The sequence below is a fragment of the Toxoplasma gondii genome, chromosome X (assembly GCF_000006565.2).
Source record: "Toxoplasma gondii ME49 chromosome X, whole genome shotgun sequence".
In the NCBI taxonomy this organism is placed as follows: Eukaryota; Apicomplexa; class Conoidasida; order Eucoccidiorida; family Sarcocystidae; genus Toxoplasma; species Toxoplasma gondii.
This window is the reverse complement of record NC_031478.1, coordinates 5,416,119-5,439,636: the sequence shown is the minus strand read 5'-3', so window position 1 is coordinate 5,439,636 and position 23,518 is coordinate 5,416,119. Positions and strand designations below refer to the sequence as shown.

General features: G+C 55.2%; 4 protein-coding genes across 4 annotated transcripts; 2 read left to right on the top strand and 2 right to left on the bottom strand.

The window, feature by feature from the left end:
- The first annotated feature begins 1,511 nt into the window (after positions 1-1,511).
- On the top strand, positions 1,512-4,043 carry TGME49_236580 (Prp31-15.5k-U4 Snrna Complex family protein). The gene is made up of 3 exons (XM_018780464.1): positions 1,512-2,142; positions 3,018-3,121; positions 3,557-4,043. Exons 1-3 carry the CDS (start codon positions 1,857-1,859, stop codon positions 3,713-3,715), a joined length of 549 nt encoding a protein of 182 aa, XP_018635791.1. The 5' UTR covers positions 1,512-1,856; the 3' UTR covers positions 3,716-4,043.
- Positions 4,044-4,081: 38 nt separating this feature from the next.
- TGME49_236570 (lysine decarboxylase family protein) lies at positions 4,082-8,032 on the bottom strand. Its single transcript, XM_002368979.2, has 4 exons — positions 7,515-8,032; positions 6,767-7,096; positions 5,941-6,375; positions 4,082-5,308 (listed from the first exon to the last, which is right to left on the bottom strand). The coding sequence occupies exons 1-4, from the start codon at positions 7,677-7,679 to the stop codon at positions 5,045-5,047; spliced, it is 1,194 nt and encodes a 397-aa protein (XP_002369020.1). The 5' UTR covers positions 7,680-8,032; the 3' UTR covers positions 4,082-5,044.
- Positions 8,033-8,304: 272 nt separating this feature from the next.
- Positions 8,305-20,218, bottom strand: TGME49_236560 (hypothetical protein). Its single transcript, XM_002368978.2, has one exon. It carries the CDS (start codon positions 18,303-18,305, stop codon positions 10,857-10,859), a length of 7,449 nt encoding a protein of 2,482 aa, XP_002369019.1. The 5' UTR covers positions 18,306-20,218; the 3' UTR covers positions 8,305-10,856.
- TGME49_236550 (hypothetical protein) lies at positions 20,095-22,816 on the top strand. The gene is made up of 2 exons (XM_002368977.2): positions 20,095-21,048; positions 22,069-22,816. Exons 1-2 carry the CDS (start codon positions 20,656-20,658, stop codon positions 22,171-22,173), a joined length of 498 nt encoding a protein of 165 aa, XP_002369018.1. The 5' UTR covers positions 20,095-20,655; the 3' UTR covers positions 22,174-22,816.
- Positions 22,817-23,518: the final 702 nt, after the last annotated feature.

The following is a 23,518-nucleotide window of genomic DNA, read 5'->3' as shown; positions in this document are numbered from 1 at the left end:
ACAGTAGAACATCTTCCAAAAGCATTGCCCGTCCTATAAAAATATTCCACCTCTTCACACAAATGGAAAACAGCAATTTTTGTTCGAAATTTCTTCCACATAGTTTCGACTTACGTGTCTATTTGCTTCTGGTGGTCTGTCCTCTCCACTTTCCTCTTCAGACCACAAAGAAAAAGAGCGGTTCAAAGGCAAAGGCAAAAAAGAAATGATGTCGTTGTTGAGGCAACCACCCGTTTTCGAGAGACATTACTTTCATCTCTACGGCCGCTCTACCATTGAGCTACACACCGTCGCTGCATGAGCTGCAGGAGTTACGCGATCATCAGATGCTTCGCTGACGAAATGAACAACCATCCTGTGTCGTACCAAAGAAACTCTGTCGATCATGTTATCAGTTGTAGAATCTCCTCAACATGTTCGGATGCCTTTCGAGGGTGCCTGAGCCCTGATTCAAAAATGCCACATGAGAAAGGCGCGGCTTCGCTGGTTGAAGGTTCATTTTAACTCTGTATGAGAAATGTTGTTTGACCAGTGGTGTACGGCAGCATTTACTCCCAAGCCTTTATGAGCAACAGAGACTGAATTGTAACCCAGGTCTGCAACGTCACGTTTCTCACTTCCAAAGTGGATCCAATCGAAGCCTAACAGTACGAAATACGAGTAGGCACCGTAGCTGCGGCGGTTACATCGTTCAACTACCGCGACTCTCGAGAACAGGAGAGGACTGAGACATGGCCGTGTGCGCCTTGTAGAAACTGTTCATAACATATATATATATGTACACATGATTGGATACAAACTCTCTTCTTTCTACTTATATATTTACAAGTTGAGGCCTTCAGCTGGGCAGCCGTATGGGTCCTCGTGTCCTCGTACCTTCTGGCTGGCGGCTGCCTACCCTCCAAAAACCTATGGAGGCCACTTCGGCACATAGAGTTGGCACGTACGCCGACTTCGCTACGCTTGGCTGTGATAATCAAAATAATCGTCCCACTTGGAGTTCCCATACGGATCGGCATTTGGAACAGCCGCTTATCACGGTCCAGTTTTTTCCGTTTCGACCTCGTTCATGCGTCAACGGCTTGCCAATGAACTCACCACACGTGAAGCGCGATCTGCGGCCCTCTTCTACCAAGCAAGCATTGTTTGACACGCAGCTTAGAACCAAGACTTACAGATAAATCCATATCTACGTATCTTCCTCTCGCTCTTTTTCTCTTCTCTCTGTATGCATACATATGTATAGGAGGAATTTGTATGCAACTGGGGCGTAGATGGTTTCGGCTCTTCTTGAATGACACGCTGTGAGTGGTTTTTGTTGAAGAGAGGAGTCACTGCCAAAGACGCTTCCACGAAAAAGGCAAATCTGCATGGGTTCTAATTAGCCTCCGTACAGTATTTTTCATTGTCTTTTATTCCGCGCTGCCGATCCCCGCGCATGCAGTGACGGATTTAATGGCAGCTCTCTTTCGCGTCGAGAGGTTTTGACGCGCTGCGCGCTCCGTCAAACCGTCTTTCTGTGTCAAAAGAAAATTTTCAGCTGCGATGATAGCGCCGACTACCGTGACTTGCGCTTTGAGCCGCTGCTAACAGCAAAGACTCCGCTTTGTAGCATCGCTTTTTCTTCGCGGCCGTCCGGCGTCCTGTACGTACATCCCCACAGCTCGTTACGGACCAGTGAGTTTCCGCAGGACGCGGCCTAGTCTTTTTTTTTGCTGCGGGGACAACCGTTGTTTGTTTCCAGAACCCAGTAACACGGTGTCCTGAGAGCAGGGTTTCCAACAGTTGCTTTCTTCGCGACGTTCCTACCCACTGCCGACTGCTCTGGCGGCGAGGGAGCTCTGGCGTTTCTTCGCATGTGTCGATTGTCAACGGGTTCTCCGCTGACCCTCTCTGTTGGGATTTGGTTCTTGCTTGCGTGCAGGTGGATTTCCAAGTCACTGGGTTGTTCAGGCAGATTCGATTTTTTCAGGGAGAAACATTCGCAAATCTGTATCGCGCTTTTCAAGATGTCGGGCGAGAACGACGGAGACGTGAGCTCGAAAGCGTACCCGCTCGCTTCGCTTGAGGTGACAAACCAAATTTTGGATATCGTGCAGCAGGCCTGCAGCTACAAGCAGCTGAGAAAAGGAGCCAATGAAGGTGAGGACGCGCTTCGCTGCTGCTTCAAAGGTGTTGGGGAAGAAGACGGGGAGCGTCCACGTGAGGGTTTCGTGTTACGTTTCATCGACTTGCAGTTTCTCTGTGGATGTCCCCCGGTGCTCAAAAGGAGGCATGTTAACGGGTGCATTTTTGAACAGTAAAGGGAGTGTTTTCGGGCCTGCTTTCCGAGATGAAGTGCCCGGTTGTTTTGCCTCTCTTCTCGACCGAGCTCGCGCAGACGGTCGGAGATGCAGAGAATGTCGTACCCACAGCGTCCGTCGTGCCGTCTTCTCGTGACCCTCTTGCGGTGTCCTTCAGTATTGTGTGTGTCTCGTTCTTTGTTCACCCCGTTGCATCATCTCAAATGCGTCATGTCTGCAACGAAGCTGTGTGGCTGTGACTCGCGTCACAAACTCGTCACGAGACATCTGGAGGTGGTAGGCGAAAGTGTCCTATTCCCACTCTTTTTCCGTTTGTTCATTCTAGTAGAAATTGACAGAGGACGATCTGACGTTCCCGTGGGGCGTCGCTGGCCTGGCATGGACCACGCAGAGACACTCTGGGGGTCTTCACTCGGTCCGTCTCTACGCTGGCAGCCTTAAATATCTTGTCGTCGAAAGACTCTCCAGACCGCAGGCACGCTTGCACCCCGTGTATGTCTGTTCGGTCGCACGCACTTCTAGAAGGTTGGCTGGGGTTACCAGCCTCTCTGCGGCTAGAAAAGGTTTCGCTTTCGTTTCGAGACTTCATGTGTTTGCACACATATGCTATCTACGTGCTTCCTCGTCCCCGACTTTGATGTGGAGGATCTGACCACCGGAATGGTCTATCCTTTTAGCTTGTTTTTTTCAACGCGTGTTCGTGTTTCTTTTCAGCAACAAAGACTCTGAACAGAGGAACTGCTGAGATCGTCATTCTGGCGGCGGACGCAGAGCCCCTGGAAATTCTGCTGCACCTTCCGCTGCTCTGTGAAGACAAGGTACGCAAAATGTGTCCTAGGCGTCTCCGTAAGGTGCTTTTATTGCTCCGCGAAGAACTTACTTAAAGTGTAAGAAATTTATACTTAGACAACTGAATGCTTGAGTGTGCAGCGGACGTCGGGCTTCTGCAGGTAACGAGCCCACATGCCAGTAAATTCAGACGTGGACTAGCCGCGCGGTATCCGTAGAGCCACGCGTATCCGTAGACAGATTTGTGTAATGGTATCACAAAGAGCTCTCTGCGTCCCGCGTCTCCACATTTCAACATGTTTAGCTCTGTGAAGACAGAAATCCGGGTCGATGCACTTTGTATGAAGAGCGGGAAACTTGGACGCAACTGATGCGGTAGTGCTCGTGTTCCCTGGTGTTACACTTCCGATTTCTCTCTACGTAACACCAAAAGAAGTGGGTGCACTCCGTGTGTGTTTTTGCAGAACGTCCCGTATGTTTTCGTCAGGAGCAAGGTTGCTCTTGGGCGCGCTTGTGGAGTTTCTCGCCCTGTCATTTCGTGCTCCATCACCAACAAAGAAGGTTCCGCGCTGAACCCGCAGATTGCAGAGCTCAAGAACATCATTGAAATGATGCTCATCTAGAAAGAGGGATCGAAATGTGTTCACCTCCAGCTTTGTGACCAGAAAGGAGGCGGCCAGTCGAATTCTGGCTATCTATGTGTCTTCTTTTTTGACAGGGCCGCTAGCGACGCTCTCCGATGAGGTTTGATATTTAGGTGCGTGCGTTCGCACCGATACTGGCATGTGTGTGTGGATCCGATTGTGCTCGGCGTTCGAACGCGAATGCACTTGAGCCGCCTTGCACTGGTTTCTCATCCTCTGTGTGGGTAGCCTGTTGAACGCGTACGAAGACAGTAATGCTTGGCCAAAACGATGCGAGAAAGCTTTTGTTCAATAGGTGGTATTGTTCCGCAGGCGTGGACCGGAAATATCTTCACGGAAAGGCCTCGACGGCCATCTTCATTTTCCGATCTAGCACCTCGACAGGTGTGCAGTCGTGAATTTCCGAAGGCAGGAAAATTTTCCACCCACGGCCGTGTCGGTATCTATCAGTGCACGTGCCTGCAGGAACACGACCGAGGAGGCGTGTGTGGAAGCCCTGCATATGCGCATGGAGATACGCTCCGGTGTACATATCTGCCTGTTGTCTGAATATCTGACGCAGTCGGGTCAACGCGGGCAAGAAGCGCAGAATGCATCTATGCGGCGTAGCAAGCCTTGTCCCTTCGCTCCTCTTTGAAGGGAAAACTTGCACGGAAATACCCCGGCACTGTAAATTTCTTAAATTCGACTCTACAATCCACTCGGTTTTTAACAGTTCCGCAGCCACAATTCTTGTGTAGACATGGCTCACGCGCACGCTTGTTACATACAAGGGTACAACGCGCTAGTGCTCAAAAATAGTTCATTCGTACATGGAACTTTTGGGCACAGCACACGCGGCTTTATATACTTACCCTTCCGTATTTACAATCTCATGGACAAAAGGTGAAGCTCCAGACAGGTCGTGTGGGAACGGCGAACGCATGTGCCCGTCACCAGCACGGGTTTGCACACACTTGTTTTGGCACCTCTCTACGTGTCACGAAATGGATAAACACCGTAGGCATGAGGAGCCCGCACACATAAACGTGAATCCGGATATACCAATGTGCACATATTTACATCAAAATCGTTTCGTGTTTATTCGAACAGCTGCTAGGCATTCATCCGCGAAGAATTTCGAGGCTCCGCCCGTGACTCAAACGGGAAAAAGTTGACAAGAGCACATGCCTCGCCAGTGGTCTGGAGAACGATGTCTTCTGGTTTTACTCTTTACATCTGCAAGCGGATCTGGAGAACTGGACAGTGTCCCCACTGTACTATCGGCATGGTCAAAAGTATCAAATTGAGTTTTCTTCACGTGCTCGTCTAAATGGATTCTGTGTAGTCGGCGCCTCTGCCTTGAATGACGCCTGCGGGTGACGCACTCTGCGACGTCGATCCACGGCTACCTGGGGCCGCATGCCTGAGAGATTTGTGGACGTATTGGTCTCCGAGGACGAGCTTGTCGTTGAGCAAAAACTGTTTCAGATACTCAAACGCCTCGTTTTCGTCGTCCGTGTAAAACAGCTGGTCGCGGTCCTTCTCACTCACGACGCCGTACTCCACCAACTTATCGAAGCAGATGATGTCCTGCAAAGCCCAGAAAGACTCAGGCCACTCCAAGAGCACACTGATAACACTTTCCAGCTCTCTGGAACCGCTTGCAGGTGTCAAGGGCGAAAATGAACCTTCGTTCTCCGGATCGTTGGCGAGGCGTGTTCTTGCCGTACCCAACTGTGCACACACTGCCCCGCGAACCTAGCTCGCTGTTCGGCCAATTCAAAAGACACATTTCTGTTTCACTACGGAAGTCGACACGGTGCATCGAAAAGAACCCTCGAGTTTCCCCCCGTCCCCCACACAATCCATGATACGCGTATGTGGTGGCTGGCACCATTCGCAAAACGCACCCTCCCCAAAAAAAGACTAAAGCTTCTTGTTTCACGCTCATTTGGGTCGTACTTGTGCATCGCCTATGCCGCATTCTGCGAGTCTCGTTGGTTCAAAGACTCATCTTGTCCGAGTCGAGAACTGTTTGGATGTGAAGACATCAAGATTTAAACCTGCAGTCCAACTCGTAGTATATACACTTTCCCCAAAAAGGATAGTTCATATAAACCTATGAATCCCACCGTATGGTGTGCAGTAACACGGAGTCTCGCTTCAGTTATCTGGTTGGTACTGCATTCCTGGCGACTCGAATTTCCATCCCGATTGCTTACTTTCCAGAACTGTTTCCCAAAGAGAACGATGGGTATGTCTCGCTTCATTTTGCCGCTCTGTTTGAGCGTCAAGACCTCCATGAGCTCGTCAAGTGTACCTACACCCCCTGGAGCGACGATGACGCCCAGCGCGGAGTAGACCATCCAGAATTTGCGCGTGAAGAAGTAATGGAATTCAAAGGCCAGGCCTTCATCCACGAATGGGTTCAAGCCGGCCTCGAAGGGAAGAGAAATGCCCATGCCCATGCTGCGCCCGCCTGCCACAGACGCTGCCCCACTGTTTCCGGCTTCCATCATGCCTGGGCCGCCACCCGTGCAGATAGCCACAGGGCAAGGCTCAGACAGGTCAGTCACCGCTGCAACATCCCCTGCGCTGTATTGGTGTCCGCTTCCTCCTACAGGAGCTGGGATTTCACGGAGAAGACGCGCTACGGCCTGCAAGAGAGAAAGATCCAACACGGGCGGGGGAGGGGGAAGAGGTGCATCGACGGCACATACACCACAGACGGGCGTCCCGCAATCGACCCATCAAGGGTCTAGGCGAAACAGGTCCCTCCGCGAGTTCTTCTTCACGAAGGGGCACAGCTCGAAAGCAGGCTAAGAAGGTTTCTGTTGCCAGGGAAACTTCACACATATCTTCATCCACAGTCTGGGGTTCTGTCGTGATCCTTCGTTTCCACATTAGCATGCCGAGTGGCGCACCTTGTTACTCCACACAAGTACATGAAGCTCCCTAGCGTCTAGATGCACTTCAACATCTCGTTAGAGCAGTAGCAACACGACGAGAACCTACGATGTTGCCGCCCATGCATATCAATTCGCGTACCTGTCTCGCCTCCTCAGTTTGAATCCACTGCATCAGCATGCCTGAAAGGTTTTTGATCTTTTGCCAGTAAGGGCACATCCACTCAATCTTCTTCAACCGCTGAACGTCTTCTTCCGCCTGTGCAGCGGTAGATGGGTCTTTCAAACGTTCCTGCGCCTCCGACATGAGTTTTTGCCACTGCTCAGGACTCCTGGATCGTGCAGAGCCGAACAGCAGAAATGTGCCGAGGACTTTCTGCATGCGAAGCCGATCTTCGACCTCGAGGTACTCGCAGAGAATCCGTACTTCACGGGCAGAGCGACTATGCAACCAATCCTGGTTGTTGTACGACTGCAAGCACGGGAAACACACTTCTTTGCGGATGCGTGGGTCGGCACAGCAAAGACGTACACACGACAAAACCTCGCCCTCAGAGTCAGCTCTGCTGTGTGTCCACCCACATGTCCTGAAAACATTCGAATACCCCAGGCCAGCAGAACAGATGTAAATTCGGGAAACGGTGGACATGAACGCGGCTGTGCTTAAATACGCAGAGGCTTGTGTGGGGAAAAACAAAGCATATGTCTGCCTCATTGGGATGCGCACAGTACGCACACTACCAATTCGAGAACTAAAGCTGTTTTCCTCCGCGAAAGAGCCATGGTGTTTCGATTGAGGCGTTTGCCTGTCAGGCATGGTTGCTAGCTTCTTCATGCAAGAGCCGGTGCATTCTTTTCTTCGGCGACTGTCGTTCACCTGTCTCTCTCACCTTGATTGCTTGTCTGACGATCCCCTTATCTGCAATGGCCTCAGCTGGTATGCTGCTGGGACTGTTTCCGCTGTTGGAACCTTCTTTCCCATTCGCCATGGTGTCCTCTTTTCTCCTTTTGCGTGCGGTCTCAGTCAGTGCTTCGTGTGACATCTTTGCTTTCATTTCCTGTGCGCGCGTTGACACGTTACTCAATCTTTCGTCAAGACAGTCCGCGATGGCGGCAGTTCCTCGTGTGTAAAAAGTCGCAAAAAGATGTTAAAGTACGAAAAAATACGCAGAGAAGTCAGCCTCCTTGCCTGCGGGAACACACAGGAGCATCGTGATTGTAGCTCAATCAAAAGCAGAGGGACACAACAATCAGAAACGCAGAGAACTAGTGCTACGGGAAGAGCGTGTCTAGCTCTCGGTGGTGGGCATGCAGCAGCAGTCCAACCTTGATACTGCCGATTACTTCGGTGACACAGAAAAGCGGAGAAAGGCGGGAAATTGACGAGTGTGACACATCGTCGCGTAGCAAAAGAAACAAACGACGAGGTGAGACAGGCCGCGCAAACACAGAGTGCTTGTCTATGCGCAACGGCACAGGCCCACTCGCGCTGTTTCTTTACCCGAAACTGCCCGCGGGCATCGACATACCACGAACACACACCCAAGCTTTGTCTCACACCTAACCTACGTGTGTCCACGTTCACCGCGTTGTACTGCGAGTAAGACCACGGCGTGTGGACTCCAGCACCGTAGAAACGGAAGAAAGGACATTTTCTTTGACGGTACGCACCATTGTACCCTCAAGTGGCGTCTTCGCTGGCCAGGCGCTGCCTTTGAAAGTGGGGATTTCATTCAGTACGGATTGTAATGCGCCACCTTGCAGAGTGGCAAAGAGCGCGTACCTCTCTTCAATCATCGAGGGTTTCTCGTGCAATACGAGAACTGGATTGCCATGTCGTTTGGTTCAGTCGGCAGATCATTCATGAAAGGACTCGTGGCTGCAGCACTGCTCCTGCCGTCAAGGAACAACGGTTGAGAGTTGAGTTCGAGCCGTGCAACTAATGAGAGACAGAATCCTACAACTATTGAACATAGAGTTTATACCCTGCGACTACCACGTGTTTCCGCCAGTGGTGACAGTCGCTGAGATAGGACCGCTTGAGCTGCATCACGCTGATGGATCTGTGGACAGTGAACGCAAACTTGCGACTGCCGCCTGGCTACGAGTTTGGCAGGCGAATCTGAATTTGATGGCTCCACCGATTCCTTCTTTTTCTCAAGTGTTCTCCGGCTTTCCCCTGTGACACTAGTGATTGTAATTTCACGCCCTCAGAATCACGACAGGTCTCTCTCTCCCAGCACGGCTGGCGCTGCGAATCCGCATTTTTCTTTCCGACACTGTGTTTCAGAGAAAAGGTGAAGGGGCAGCGACAAAGCTGTCTGGTCAAGGGCTTGTTGCAGGAGTGGAAATCTACAAGCGAGCCATTACAACAGTGTGCTCGGCTGCCTGTCGCAGCACATTGCTCTGCCATGACCTTTTCCTTTTCATATGCAGCAACTTATGACAGACTCTTCAAACAGAACCGGTGTCAACTGCCATTGATTCGTGTCCGAGGAGCCCGTCACCACTAGCGTTTTGACACAAATCTGAAAAGGAAACAGAGGAGCCCACTGTCTCCCGTTCGTCCTGCGATGCTTTTCTAGAAAAGCAGGCTTTCAGCACGGTCTACCATCTCCCCAAATCGCGAGCTTCCGAATTATCATGCGTGACGGATCTCGACTTGTCCTTGGCCCTGTGATCGCAGACGTAAGTATTCCATTCTACCCCAGTGGCTGGATCGCATCTGTATGTTTTCTAACGGGTGCGAGTGATAACTACATCTAACCTGCCATGACAAGCGATCTGTCCGAATCACTCACCCGCTTTTCTCGCCAACCATTGATGCATTTGTCTGGCAACTTCCTAAACCTCAGATTCAGATATGAGAATCACCTCCACCGGTTCCAGGAAAATCTAGCCTCCACACAGAGTGGAGCACGCGACCCGACACCACGGTATCCGGATATGATCTGATTTTCTGGTTGTCTCCTAGTTCGGTAGAAAACCGGAGACTCAAGAGAAAGCGACTGGAAAAAGGGTCACTAAAAAGCAGGAGCATTTCCTGATACGACCCACACAAACACCTAACTTCCCACATAAGAACGTACATGCATGTTTATATACGGACATGTGTGCGTCTCCGCTTAAGTAAATATACCTCGGGATGAGAGAGACAACTGAGCGTGTGGCAGTCGCACTGTACGCGTTGAGAATCGCTTGGCGGACCCGTCCTCGGAAGCGAGTAGTGCATCCTTCAAAAGCACCTCAAGTTGAGAAGGCGAGAAATGCATATGCGGCACCACGACGCATCTCTCGGTTTGCCAAGACACGAAGGGAAGTCCGACATGCCTCCATAAAATTAGGGTTACCTCGTACGCAGACGTGCAGATCGCTGGTCGAAAAACTCATTCCCATCGATGCTTCTATATTGTGCACATCGCGCCTTTTATTTTAGAAGTGTACCAGTACATCTGCGACCGGGACTCCAATTTTGTACACGTGAGCGCGTTCGGGTAAAGCGCGGAAGGAACGACGTACAGATTTCTGTACAGAAAACATTGAAAAATAGATTTCAGGAGTGCCCCTCTGGGCGAGATAGGATAGAGGAGGGGAGGAACGAAGGCGCGAAAGAGTAAACCAAGGACACGTAGGAAAGAGAAAGGCAAACGCAATGCCGCCACAATCCGAACAGTGTGAACCTAATGTCTTGAAAACACTTTCGTTCCCTCCCCGTTTCAAGGCACGCACGATGTAAAAGTCGGTCCCTGTGTACATAAAAACTTTGAACACTCAGAGAAAGCCAGTTTTTCTATTCGACGTAGACTTTTACTGAAGACAGTGTGGAGAAGCAGCCGAAACCAGTGTGATTGACAGTCACCTACTGATTCGCCTTCTACGAAGAAAATTCACCACAGAAAAGATTTCGAGGTAATAAACACCTGTATGCGGTCCATATAAACAGGCACATCTGCTGTTGCCTCTATTCTTAGTTAGAAAATGTTCCAGTTTTCATCGGTCCCTGTCTTTTCCCGTTTCCCACATGCGGAGTAGGTAAAGAGCTTGTTCTGTCTCGAATGGAAAACAGCGAAGCCAGCTCCGCCTCTCGTTGAGTCGTATGCCTTTCCTCGTGAAGGGAGACCCACACACGCATACAAATAGACGGTAATGATATAAGAAAGCGTACACTGCACCGTGGTGTAATCAAGTTTCCCACAGTCACCCACGGCAAGACATCAGTCCTCGTCTGTGACTTAAAATTCCCCTTGTCCCGGGTGGCGAGTCTCCATTGACCAGAGACCCGCTTCACCCGCGCTCGTCTCCTGTCTGTTCACATCCGCCCGGTCCCCTGGGGCCACTTGGCCCGCAAGAGGAGGCGCCTCTGTCCGCCCCACCTGTCTCTGGAGCAGCTGATGCTGCACAGCCTGAACGCTTGAACGCCCCTGAGGCAAACCGCCTCGCCAGAGGCCTACCCTGACCCCTGCAGTCCCCGGCTGCGGCAGCCCCGCCGGGGCCTGTTGGCCCGGAGCCCAGAATTCCGTCCCCAAGAGGTTCCCATCCGGCATACCCGCGTTTCCACTTCGGGCCGCCGTCAAGAGAATCTGTCGCTGGAGATTCTCCTGAATCTGCTGTTGCGACATCGTTCGAAAGGGAAAGGGCTGGAGAGGGCGTGATGCCTCAAGGGCTCTCTGGGGAGGCCCCTGGGATACAGAGCTCATCCCTCGGTCTCCACGGCCCTCGCCTCCGAGAAACCCTCTCTCCCGAAAGGCTGGAAGCCCGCGCAGCCCCGCAGGCCCACACATCTCCAGGAGTCGTCCATCCTTTTGTGGGCCTCCTTGGGACGCTCTTTCCTCGACTTCAAGTGTCTGTACACCTCCGCAGAGTTGAGTTCGACGCGGCTGCGGTGGCACACTCCGACAGGTTGCTCGTGGTTGAGTCGCCTGTGGGGGTTGGAATTGAAGGAAATTTGCCGCTTGCGAGAGACGGGACATTGGAGCCGGAATCTCCCCGAGTCTCCCTCCCTGACGCCCTCCCTGGACGTCAAACTGGAGGCCGAGCGGGAGTCGACTGTGCACTCTGTCGATGTAGACCGGCTGTCCAGACACCCCAGAAACAAGTGGACGGGGCCGGTGCGCGTGGCCGATGAACTGCGGCATCATTCTCGCGTTTCCGCCGAGAAGAGTTCCGGGCGACAACAGACCAGACATCCCGGACACTTGAGTTTGAGGCAGAGGCGCCCCGCGAGGCGGCTCCGGCTGCAGAGTCGAAACTGCGCCTTGCTGGGGGCGAAGCACGTTCGCCTGTCGCGCGTTGGCGTCCAGGGCGTCCGAGGGCGTTGCCTCTCCCACGAGTTTCTCTCTGTGCGCCCTCTCGCGTCGGGAGAAGGGTAGGAGGTGGGCGAGGGGGTCTGCGTCGCCTGGGCCTATCCCTCGAGGGTTTTCCGGCGTACGGTTCGAAGACGGCGAAAGCAAGGCGTTCTCTGCAGCCAAGCTGCCTGGCAGCGGGAGCGCGAGACTCGATGACTCGGAGGAAGAGAGACTGTTCAACCCGCTGGCACCCAAACTCTCGTCGCTGCTCTCGGTAGCCAGAAGCGTGTGCAGATCTGCCGGAAGCGGGTCGAACGGAGGATTGAGCAGCGCCGAGAGCAGAGCCGACGAGGTCGCCTCCCGCGAGCCAGCTGCGTGCATGCGCGAGGCCTGCTCTTGGTTGCACTGGAAAGCGGGCGCCATGCTCCCATCCTGTTGCGGCTGGTCTGGCTGTCTCTGCTCGACATGGGGCCTCTCGCCTGCGGGGAGTCTCCAACCCTGACCTGGACCCGCTGGGCTCATAGCAGAGACACCAGGCCTCTCGAAAACCTGGGGCTGCGCCTCCAGCGAACCGGTCACTCCCCGCTTCGCCGAGAATTCCCGGGATCCTGGCCCGGCCACCCCACAGTTGGCATGCAGAGTCTCCGGCAACTGGGCTCGCCCGCTCTCTGAAACGCTTCTGTGGCGTCCGCCATCGTCGCCGTGCAGGGGAAGGGAAAAGCCATGTCCTTGTCGACCCGCCTGCACCAAAGGTGAATCGGAGCCATTATGTGTTGCGTTTTCTCTTCCTGGTCTTCCCTGAAACCCATTGACCACCAGCGCCCCCGATGCGGGTCCACAGGGCAAGTCGCCCGAGCCTAAACTCGAAGGGTCTCCGACGCACGGAGCCGACCCAGCTCCAGGTGCCCCTGTCGCAAGAAGCTCCGTCAGGATCTCAGGCAGTTCTCCAGTCTCTCGGGCACATGCGTCGAAGAGTCCCGCAAAGACCAGGTCATCTGTATCTCCTCTGCAAGGCACTGAGGGATCCGCCCGGTTTTCTGTCGAGGCTTCTCCATGCTCTGCGAGCGAAGGACACAGAGGCGCCCGCGCACCAGTTTTGAGAGCGAAAGACGCCACACTCAGAGATTCAGTCAAAGGTTTTCCGCAGAGGGCCTGAGACGAAATCTGGTCCTCGGTTTCTATGTGTGAGACCCCCCGGTCGCCCAGCCGCCCATCCCCATGCCCCACCTCTTGAGTCTGCACGACGTCGGCCCCTACCTTTGGCCAGAACTCCAGGTCTTTGACTTGACAGAGCTGGCTCCCTGCGCCTGTCTGTTCGGGAAGCCGCGCATGAGCCAGGGGAGACTTAGAAGCTGGCGTGGACCAGTCAGCGCCATTTTCGCGGCTATCGGCTCTCTCGACACTCCAGAAGCGCAGAGGCTCCGTGTCATGCGCCAGGTCTCCGCCCTGCGAGCTGTCTCCCGGCTCTCTCAAGTCCATCGCCTCGCACCCGTCACCGGCGGCGAAGTCTCCGGTCACCAGTCTCGAGATTTTCCGCTCTTCTACCTCGGAAAGTTTCAGCTTCTCTGTCTGCTGTGGGAAGACGAGCCCCGGATCGACGCCTATACAACGCAGCTCCTCGGCCCGCTGCTTGGCATCGATGAACTCGCGTTGACAGGACGCGTTCGGAGCGCCGCATGTCATTTCCACGCAAGCGGGAAAAGCAACGGGTGTCCTTTCTCGCGTCTCGCTGTCTCCCTCCGGTTTCTCACGCTCGCCTTCATTCCAGGTGCAATCGCCCCCTCGCTCATCGATGGACCCGTTTCTTCTCTCTCCACCCGTGGCACTCCGCATGCTCGTGGCTGCAAAAAGATCCGTTCGTGTTTCCTTTTCTGCAGAGACGAGTCGGGGCTGATGAGGCTCTGAATCAAACGGCGTGCTGGAAGGACAGCCGGAGGCGGGCGAAGAGGGCATCTGTCCCCTCGACCCAGGCGAAGGAACCAAGTGTCCAGATCGATTTGTCTCCTTAGTGTCCGTATCCGGCGCGGGATCCTGCAACAACTCGCTACACATTGCCTGGCTGATTTCGGAAATCTCCAAATCGAGGATGTCAACTGGGTCCGCTTTCGGAGGGTTCCCTGGACGATCTCGCGCCTCGTCAGGCGAAGCAGCAGAGCCTCTCTGTGTCTCTCCACTCTCTTGCGCTCCCTCCGGGTCGTTCTGCCCCCGACTGTATGGGTTTGCACAGCTCGCGCCCGAGGAAGAAGGAAAGAGAGAACCGCGGCTGAAAGCCGGAACTCGACCGTCCTTCGCAGCCTCTCGTGCAGCTGGCGGCCCCTCTGTCGCCCCTCCGTCTCCTCTCCTCGCCTTGCTCTCTACCGCCTCTCCTATCTCCTCGACGCCCACCACGCGCGGCACCCCAGTCGGGCATGTCTCCGAACCCGAGACGCGGGTCGGCGAACTGCCGCCCGCGGGAGGCGGTGGGTACGGGTCGCGAGCGTGTGTACGCTCGCTAGTTGGGCCAGAGCCCTTATCTCGCTCGAGGGTTCTCGTAGACGCTGTGGCGCTTGTGATTCCAGCGTCGCTGTCGAGCGAGAACAGAGAGGGTCGGAGACCCGGCGACGCACTCGTGCCTCCCTGAGAAACGGAGCCCGAGAGCCGAAGGGTCCAGGGACCTGTGGAGCGTCGCCGTTGTCCCGAAGGCGACGACGGCGTGGACGGCACCCTCTTGGGGGAAGTCACCACGGAGCCGCCCCACATCTGCCCGCTTTCGAAGGCCCTCCTCAGCTCGGCGACGGAGGGCGAGGAGCACGACGAGACGGAGACAGCAGGGGAACTGAGGCTCCCCGCGCGGCTGCTGCGTGTGCTGAGGGCTGGGCCTCGCTCTGCTTGAGGCCCTGCCTCCGGGGTGTCAGTGAGGGGTTTTACCGGCTGTGCACCGGCTGGGCCTGTGAAAGAAAGATCAATCTCACCTGTCTTCGGAAGTTCATCGCCCCGCTTCTCCTCTGAGCCGCTCGTATCTGCCAGATGTTCCTGCTTCGTCGGCTGTCTTGTCCCTTGGCGCACCTCTTGACTCAAATCCATCACCGCCCGGTCTCCGTCTGTCCACCGCAGCTGTCCCACTGTCTCCCCAGACAGTTGCTCCTCAGCAGAAAGAGGCGCGGGTCTCCAGACTCCACGCCGTGGCTCCCGACTCGGCGCCTCGGGCGCCCCCTCGCCATCTTGGTCGTTTCGCATGTCGAGAAGAGCTGTCCCTTCTGGGGAGTACTGCCCCTCTTCGGTGCCTCCCTTGCGTGTCTCGCCCCCCCCCTGCCCGCCCGAGGTCGCTCCGTCGTCCCTTCGCCCTGGGGGCAGAGAGACGCCCACTGTGGCAGAGCCCGCGACCGCGGAGGGGCTGAGAATGCTGCTGGCTCGACTGAAGAAGTTCGACGCGTTGTCGTGGATGCTGCAGGCGCGAGTAGGTCGCCCAGAGCTGATATGTGAAAGCTCGCCTTCCGTAGAAGAACTGCAAACGCTGCTGCTTCCTCCACTGTACCCCCGCGTGGGGCTGTTTCCAGAGCCCCTGCTTGCGGAGCTCGTACTCGAAGGCGTCAGTGCGAGGCTGAACCCGCTCGCTTGTCTGCCCCCGCTCGGTTTTTTTTTCTCCCCTGCCTCGAGGGTCTGAGGCAGCGACAGCGTGAAGGTACCCTTTTCGTGCCCCGCGAGGCCCCGCGGCTCTGCCGCAAGCGACGCGGTCTGTAGAGACTGCGCGGGTGAGTCGAGATCCAGGAGACAGAAGTCGGAAGGTCCGCTTCCCTCGTTTTCTCGCTCCTGTCTCTGAAACTGCTGGAGAGTCCAGGCCGCTTCGATCTTCTCGATGGTTGCCTGGCCCAGAGGGCCCGCTCGACTGGCGTCAGCATCTACCTGGTGCGTGGTGCCTGCGAGAGCTCCGCAGCTCCCGTGAGAGAGAGACTCGCTTCCAGCGTCCGGGCATAGCGCCGGCGACACAGGATGGGCAGCAGCAGACGTAGAGGAGCTCGAGAAAGTGAAAAGGGACGCTTGCCTCCCGTGACCGTCTTTCTCGCTGGAAAGAAGGCGTCCGCTCAGACTCTCTTCGCCGGAAGACAAACCCGACGCGCAGACGCTGCCCCGCTGACTAGCCAGGTGGTACACGTCACTGTCGAGAAGTCGCTCGCACTGCGGTCCACGAGAAGCCTCCTCGTCTCGCATCTCGGACAAGTCCTTCATGTCGCTGCCCGACTTCTCGTCGCTCTGTCTCCGCAACACCAACCCCTGGTCGTCAGCTCGCCGCGACTCTTCAGTGGCTTTCCTGATCTCCAGGGTGCTGCCTGCCTCTCCACTCATCTCTCTGTCCATCTCTCCATCCACTTTCCCACCTGTCGCCGCGCCTGGGCCGGCGCTCGGAGCCTCGGGGGGTACTTCCTCCGCCTCATCTTCGTCTGAGTCGTCTCCGGTGAGGTTAAGTCGCGGGACGAAGGCAGGTCGGCCCTTCCAGGTGGAAACAAACACAGGGCGACTGTCGAGTGGGCGCCCGGAGCCGCCACTCCCCACTCGGCGTCGGACCGAGGGCGGGCGCGACCCCTCGTCGCCGCTGTAGTGTCCTCTGTAGGTCGTCACGTTGCTTCTGCTGCTGCAGTAGCTGCTGCTGCTGAGGCTGCGGCGGCTGGCGCAACCGCTATCGGGACGCCCCCCCGCAGGGCTTCCCGGAAAGCCGAGTGCGAAGCCTTCTCCACGGGCGCGGCCTCTGCCGACGTCTCCCAAGCCGAAGAGCGGCGGCACGCAGGCTCGGGGCTGCTGCGTCTGCATGCGCTCATGTAGGCGGATGTCCCTGTCTCGCGAGTCGCCTGCCCCACACGGAGACAGTCCGGAGAGAGCGCAGGGACGTTCGGGGCCGGCGCGCACAGGTGAAGGGGCGCTGGAGGTGGGAGTTTGTCTGCCTCGTTGGTCGTCTCGCCCGGAGTCCTGACGCCCCCCCCCGCCAAGGTTCTCGCGTCTTGACCCAGAGGGTTTCGCGCCTTCAGCGTTCGCGCCGCCGGCGGCTGCTCCACATGCTGCGGCTTCCTGCAGGAGATTCAGAAGACGCGAGACGAGCTGGGCTTCTTGGCGGGGCCGGGGAGGAACTCCGGGCGAAGTAAGGGCCGAGGAAGGTGTGGGAGGGCTTCCGTCTCCCGTCGTGCTCGCGGCTGATGTCCCGTCGGCGGCAGGGAGCGCAGCCAAGGCCGAGCAGACTTCTAAAGCCTCAGCAATCTTCGCCGTCTGCTTCTTCAATCGGCTCTGGTCCTGCATCTGGAGGAGCTGGAAGCGCCAGAGCTCGCGCTTCAACTCGCCCAGGTTCGCGTCGCTCTCCAGGAAGGCATCAAAGCGCTGCTGCTGGGCGGCGAGCTGACTCCGCAGACTCTCCACTTCCTCAGAAAGATTCAAGTCACAGGAGTGCTTCGAGGCCCCGCAAGTCTGGACCAGGTTCTGAATGGAGAACGCCTCCGGCGGCGCCAACGGCGACGAAGGGTGGAAGAGCACGAGGGCATGTTGCCGGCGGACGGCAGCCAGAGCGGCGGGGTTGCGAGGAAACGCGGAGCCCGCGGCGAGAGGTTCGAGGCGGCAGAGAAGCGAGGACTCCGCAAACTGCTCGACGGCCGCGAGCAGCGAGGGGGGGGCTGCTGTCCGCATCTGGTCGTGAAAGGCCTGCGTCACCGAGGCATATAAGCACCGGCACTCACCGCCCTCATGGCAGCAGGACGGCGCTCCTGGCGAGTTTTCATCCTGCCCCGGCGCCATGTAGCCACCTGTGGGGCTCTGCGGGCGCGACCCGCTCGACAGCTGCGGCGACACTTCGGTGGCGCCTAAGACCGGCAGGGCCCACCACACGCGAGGGCCTGGCACCGCGCGCATGGACGCGGGTGAGGGACAGAAGACGTCTTCTGCTCTTCTCTTGGAGGGCGAGAGCGGCGGCCTGGAGGAGACAGCCACCGCGTCACGCGTTCGCTGCGCCTCGCCTTCGGCGCGCGGGAGACTCCACGGCGGCCGCTGACAGGGACGCTCTCGCTGCATGCGGTCCTTAGTCGCCGACGGATCGCATGTTCTGGCGAGGCGACAAGGCGAAGAAAGCGGGCTCTGAGAGCCTGTTCGTGAAGATACAGGCGACGGCTCCTGAGGGGTCTCTGAAGGCTTTGGGAACTGGAGCCCGAGCCGAAGCTGCGGGATCGCGGCAGGGCGCATCTGAACGCGGGGACGCTCCGAGAAACTCGCCTCGGGGGGCCCTCCCGTGGGGAAGTTGGGAGAAGAGACGCGATGCAAGGGTGAAAGACCAGAAAGCGTAGTCGGTGAGAAGCAGGCAGACTCTTTCGCCCCTGCTTCTTCTCGCATAGAGAGGCCGTGGGGAGAAGGCGGACTCGAGGCAGTCTCTGAGACGTCCGCCATCGTGAAAACAAGACTGGAAACTAGCGGGCAAGAAACCGAACTGCGTAAAACCTGCAGTCGTCGGGAAGGCTCAGGCAGGCATTTTCAAAAGACTGCACAGGGAGGGAATAAGAACTCTCTCACGGACAAGACGGCAGCGACGGGGGTTAAGGGACAGGAAGAATAAAGATGCGGGGTACGCAATTTGTCACAGTGGGATCAATCGAGAAGCGATGAGGAAACAAAGACCTTTCTTTGGTCTGAGCCGGTGGAGGACCGCCCTGTGACGGTCAAAGAATTTTGATTGAAAACAACGGCGCCGAGGTGGCCACCTCGCAAGACCTGGAGAAAGTATCTTTGATTTCTTCAGCAAGAGAAAGCGGCGACATCTCTCATCGAAGAAGGCCACGTTCAGACATGTTGTCTTAACTCAGAAATACGTTTACACGTCAAGCGGCGAAAAGGAAGGCGGTTTGGTCCAGCCTTAGGGTTTTGAAGCGACGCCGGTTCCGACGAGAAAAAAGGAAACTCTCCATCTCAGCCAGGTAGGCGAAACCGATTCTGAACTGTTTTTGTGTGGAAATGCTCGATGCGAGGAATCGGCGACACGGACCACTATGTCGCAGACGATTGGAGGGGGAAGAAGACAGATCTCCGCGACGCGGCATATAGTAGTAGGGGCAGCGTGAACAAATGAGGGTTTGGCAGGTGGGAAGAGCGACGGGAAACGTGAGAGGACACTAGACGGGGAAGGACAGTCAAGGGTTTTGTCTCGTGAAGAGAGGCACAAACGAAAGCCTTGAACAAGGACGTCGCTCTCAGTTCCCCGTGACTTCGCAACAGCAAGATCGGGACGTGGTAAGAACAAAGACATCAAATGGCGTGACAGCGCTTGCGAACTTTGAGTGAAGAGGCGGATTTTGGGGGATTTCCGTCCCAAACAATTACGCTGTCTTGCAAAAGGACCACGCGAAAATCGCGCTCTGTTCGGTGAGCCGCGTGGACGGACAGCAAGCGACGGTCCGCGTGGCGGTGGCATTCCTTTGAACCGCAGGCCGAGCAGGGTCCTCAAGATTCCTTGAAAAGTCTAGACAAGAGAAACTTGTTGGTTCAATAGCAAAGGAAAAGGTGCAGAAGCCGGGCCATTTGATCCTCTCAGGAAGCGCTGCGCACATTTCGACAGCCAGCACATTTTCTTGCGCGTTCTCAACCCTGCCTATTTTAGACGGGGTTTGGCCTCTGCGTTTCCTGAGCGAAAAAGAAGCGAGCTGCGCGAGCCGCGAAAAAGGAAACGCGGAGCGATTCTGGCGTGGGAAAAAACTCTGTTGAAGGCGACAGATCGCACAGACACTTGCCCTATCCCTCCTTATCAGCGCGCTCAAGGCTCACCGGCACTCAAGGACCAAAAACCACCAGACAACGCAAGCACATTCAGCCACCCCCTCTCCCCCCGTGCATCTGAATCTGAGAACGCTGCTCTCTCGCAAAATAAGCGAAGGTTCGGAGCCCCTCGCGCTCGGCAATGGCAAAGTTCTGCCAGTCTGCAGAGTCGCTCGGCACTTGAAATACACCGTTTTTCACCGCAAGAATGCGATTCCACACAAGCTCTGCGCTCAGACTTCCACACATACTTGGTATGGAGGTTTTGAATAGTCCGGACGACCCAGACAAAAGGAGAGCGGAGCGCAGTGAGCTGGTCACTGCAATCCGTCGTCACGGGAGCAAAAGCAAAGAGAAGCATGAACCGCACAGGGCAGAGGGCAACCACACCAACAACAGTTCGTACCGCACTCGGTCTCTTTAGCTCCGTCTCTGATGTTTGTGGCAAAGGTAATTCTGTGTAGAGGATGGTAATGGACACCTGTCAGTGAACCTCCAGAGCGCACAGAAAGCCCCCCCACCTAAAGAGAGGGACGACCCAGCACGAATCACCAGTTAGCTCTGAAGAAAACCCCCCTGTTTCAGCGGAGAGAGAAGAAAGTAAGCGGAACTGAGTCCCTCTTCGCGTTTCTTCTGTGTTCGGTTCCGAGAGAGTGAGCAGGCCCTTACGCTCGCGGGTCGCGCAGTCGTCGAGCTGGCCCGGCTTCTGCCCAGGTGCACAGCTTCTTGGCGCATACATGTCACGGCGATCGCATGCAATGCAAAACCCCGTTGCAGTCACGGGGGAAAGGCACCGCTCTTCGGCGGAACTCTGGAGAAAAACATTCGCGAAAATCTGAAAATTCCGTTCCGATCCAAGAACGTCGATTTCCACGTTCTGGCCACCGAATCTCGAAAGGCGCCCTAGACACCACTCCTGCGCGTCGGTGCGGACCGTCGTAACTCAAGGAGAAGCATTGCTACCCTTTTGCACTCTTCTGGCTTTACAGAAATGTCGCCGTTCCCGCCTCGCGTCGTTCCCCGTCTTCTCCCGTGCAACGGGATGAAGAGCCTCCCCTTTTCGCAAGCGGGTCAAGGCTTTGTCCCTGGATCCGCCCCTGCTTTCCGAACTTTCGTCACCTCTGTCGGCCCTCGTTCCAGCATTTCTGAACTTATTCCTGGAGCCAGCAAACGCTTTTTCGCCGGTCAAATTGCGGAAAGAAACGGAACTGCACTCTCGAACGCTTTCCGGAGTGCAGGGGAGCGGTCCAACGCTGACTTCCTGAAGCTGTCCCAGAAACGCCTGGGAGGCTCTCTGGAAGACTACTACACAAACAGCCAACTTGCAACCTGCATTCAGTCCCCTTGGCCTTTCTACATCTGGTCCTTCTGGGCTTTCTCGATGGTGAGTCGACAAGAGTTTCACCAGTTGCTGTCGAAGAGGCTTACGGAGAAAGCAGAAATTCTTTTCCGTGAAGAATACCACGGCCGAGTCTCCTGGCAGGTGCATTTGTTTCTCTCCTAGCCTGCGTTTTTCCCGCCTATCGGCGGACACAAGACGGCGCAAGGGTGACGCAGAAAGGGGGCCCTGAGATATGTTGTTTCTTCCAAAGAAACGTGGAAACTGTGGGATCCGTTCTATCCAGTTGTCTTGTAGACAGCAGTAGGTCATTCTCGTAAAGTTGAATTGTTTGTTGCTCGTGTTTGAGGGCTCTCCCGTTCTTATGTGCTAGAGGCGGAAGGGAGGTGCGCCATGGAGCAGAAACAACGCTTGTGACTGTTGTCGAATTATTTCCAAAAGAAGGTAGAGTAAGCATGCAGTGTAGGAGGTAGCTGCGCGTAGCAAACAACGTTTCCTTCTGTTGAATGCAGAGGCGTCTTCTTCTTCACAAGCTTGCGGATCGTGTGAACCTGAAGCCTGTGAACTTCCGAAGTCTCTGTCTTCCGACTCCAACTTCTACGATGCTTTTCTTGACCAATATGGAAAGTGCATTAAGTATCGTGGTATCCAGCGTATATTTGGAAATGAACATTTATACACAAGCTGAGGTGCAGTGCATCCGCGTGCGGAATCCCGATGGAGGCAACTGGACTGGAAACGCGACCGGTCAAACCTCGGCATCCAGTGCGCATTTAAGTTTTCTTTGTCGCTAACGAACGTCAGCTTGCGGCGCTTTTCCCTGCTTTCGACGGGTGTCTTTTTTGTGGCCTGTACGTGTGTGTCAGCAAATGAATCGTGGATCCTGTTCATGGAAATCAAGATAGCTACCACTAAGACTATTTCTGAATCGTGTGTGAGCACTGCAGTTCCGTTGTGTGCAATTACGGAATTCATATGGTAGACGGAGAACAAACCGTAGACGCTGCATGCTCGTTATCGAGACACGTACGGTCCTTGTTGATTCTGTGCCTCTTTTGCTGACAGGTCGTGGTCCCCATCGGCTTGCTGTTCCAGAGCAACTATTACTTTTCCGGGCGTATTCTTCCCAAGGTGAACGGTAACACTCAGCTATGCGAGGACTCGTGGTAAAGTGTGCAAGCAATTGCACAGATGGCCCCTGTTCACTACTCTTTCAGAAAACCGCCGCGTAAATCGGCGAAGAAAACGACAGAAAGGAAAACAGGGGAGACGAACTGTATCAGATGGAGGTTCGGGAACGCCCCGCCGAACGGAAACTCCGGCTGCTGACCAAAGTCCGAAAGTAGTGCCCCTGCTGACCGTCTTCTACACTCTTAGACTTTCACAGGGGGGCAAGGTTGCGAGAATCGGTAAAAAATTGAAGCGATACAACGACTGACCCATTTTCCTGCATCCGACTGAGTGTGGTGACTGGGGAGACTGTCAAAAGGACACGAGACACGGACTGTCTTAGCACTTTCCTCTCCTGCGCGTTTTGTGCATGTCGTTCGACGTTTCTGTAAGAAAGGATCCTCAATGGACAGACCGCTCCAAGAGGGCTTTTTCTTATAATCCGTAAACGCTCCGTGTAAGAGGCGCCAAGGTACCGAGAGGGTGTCGCCACATTCACCTTGATTGCTTTCAGCGCGGTCGAGAGAACAGAGTCGAAACGACGAAATCACTGGTTCACGATGTTCGCTGAGCATTCGTCTGTGATGCTGGAAGGTGTCACAGACGTTTGCAGTCGCTACGGTCCTCCAGCCAATCCCTCAGCAAAACTTAAACTAATTTCGTGGTTTGCCGTGTGATCCATATTAAATCGCTTTTCGGTTCTGTTTCTACATATTACGGAAATCTAAAATACTGAGAACACACATTAACGTTATAACGAATTTAAACGTCAGGTTAGGCCGTGTTGCGATTTAGTTCTTTCCGAGGCAGCTCCCTTTCGAAGTAGACGTCAGAGCAACCGTTCCAATCTTGCACAAGGGTACTGACTCAAACACTCGCACGCCGTTATGTTCCTAGTGGAAAGCCCCTAAGTTGACTTAACCCTTTCGTCACACTTGCCCAACCAAGTCGCTCGTTCCGTTAACTCAAGCTAAAGGTGACATAGCATGGCTGTCTGCGACTTCCACCACGGTGCATTCGGTGTTATCCACACCTGATGTCGCCGCTTTTTTCGTGTCTAGCGAAAGCCACGCAACTTCAACTGGACACTCCATACAAGTTACTGGAAGGGTTCCATCGGGAAACAGTTTCTGTGCATCCCCCCCCACGATCTTGTACACGACATTTTACGTTGTCATGTACGTTGTATTACAAGATTCTTACACATTTTCTACTGGTTGTTGAACCGTTCCACCAACCCTGCAGAGATAGATTTCGCGCATGGATACAGTTAGCGTAAACGGATTCAGGTAGTGAATGGAAGACTATCACGAGCCCCTAACCATTAATTCGTAGCTTCAATGGC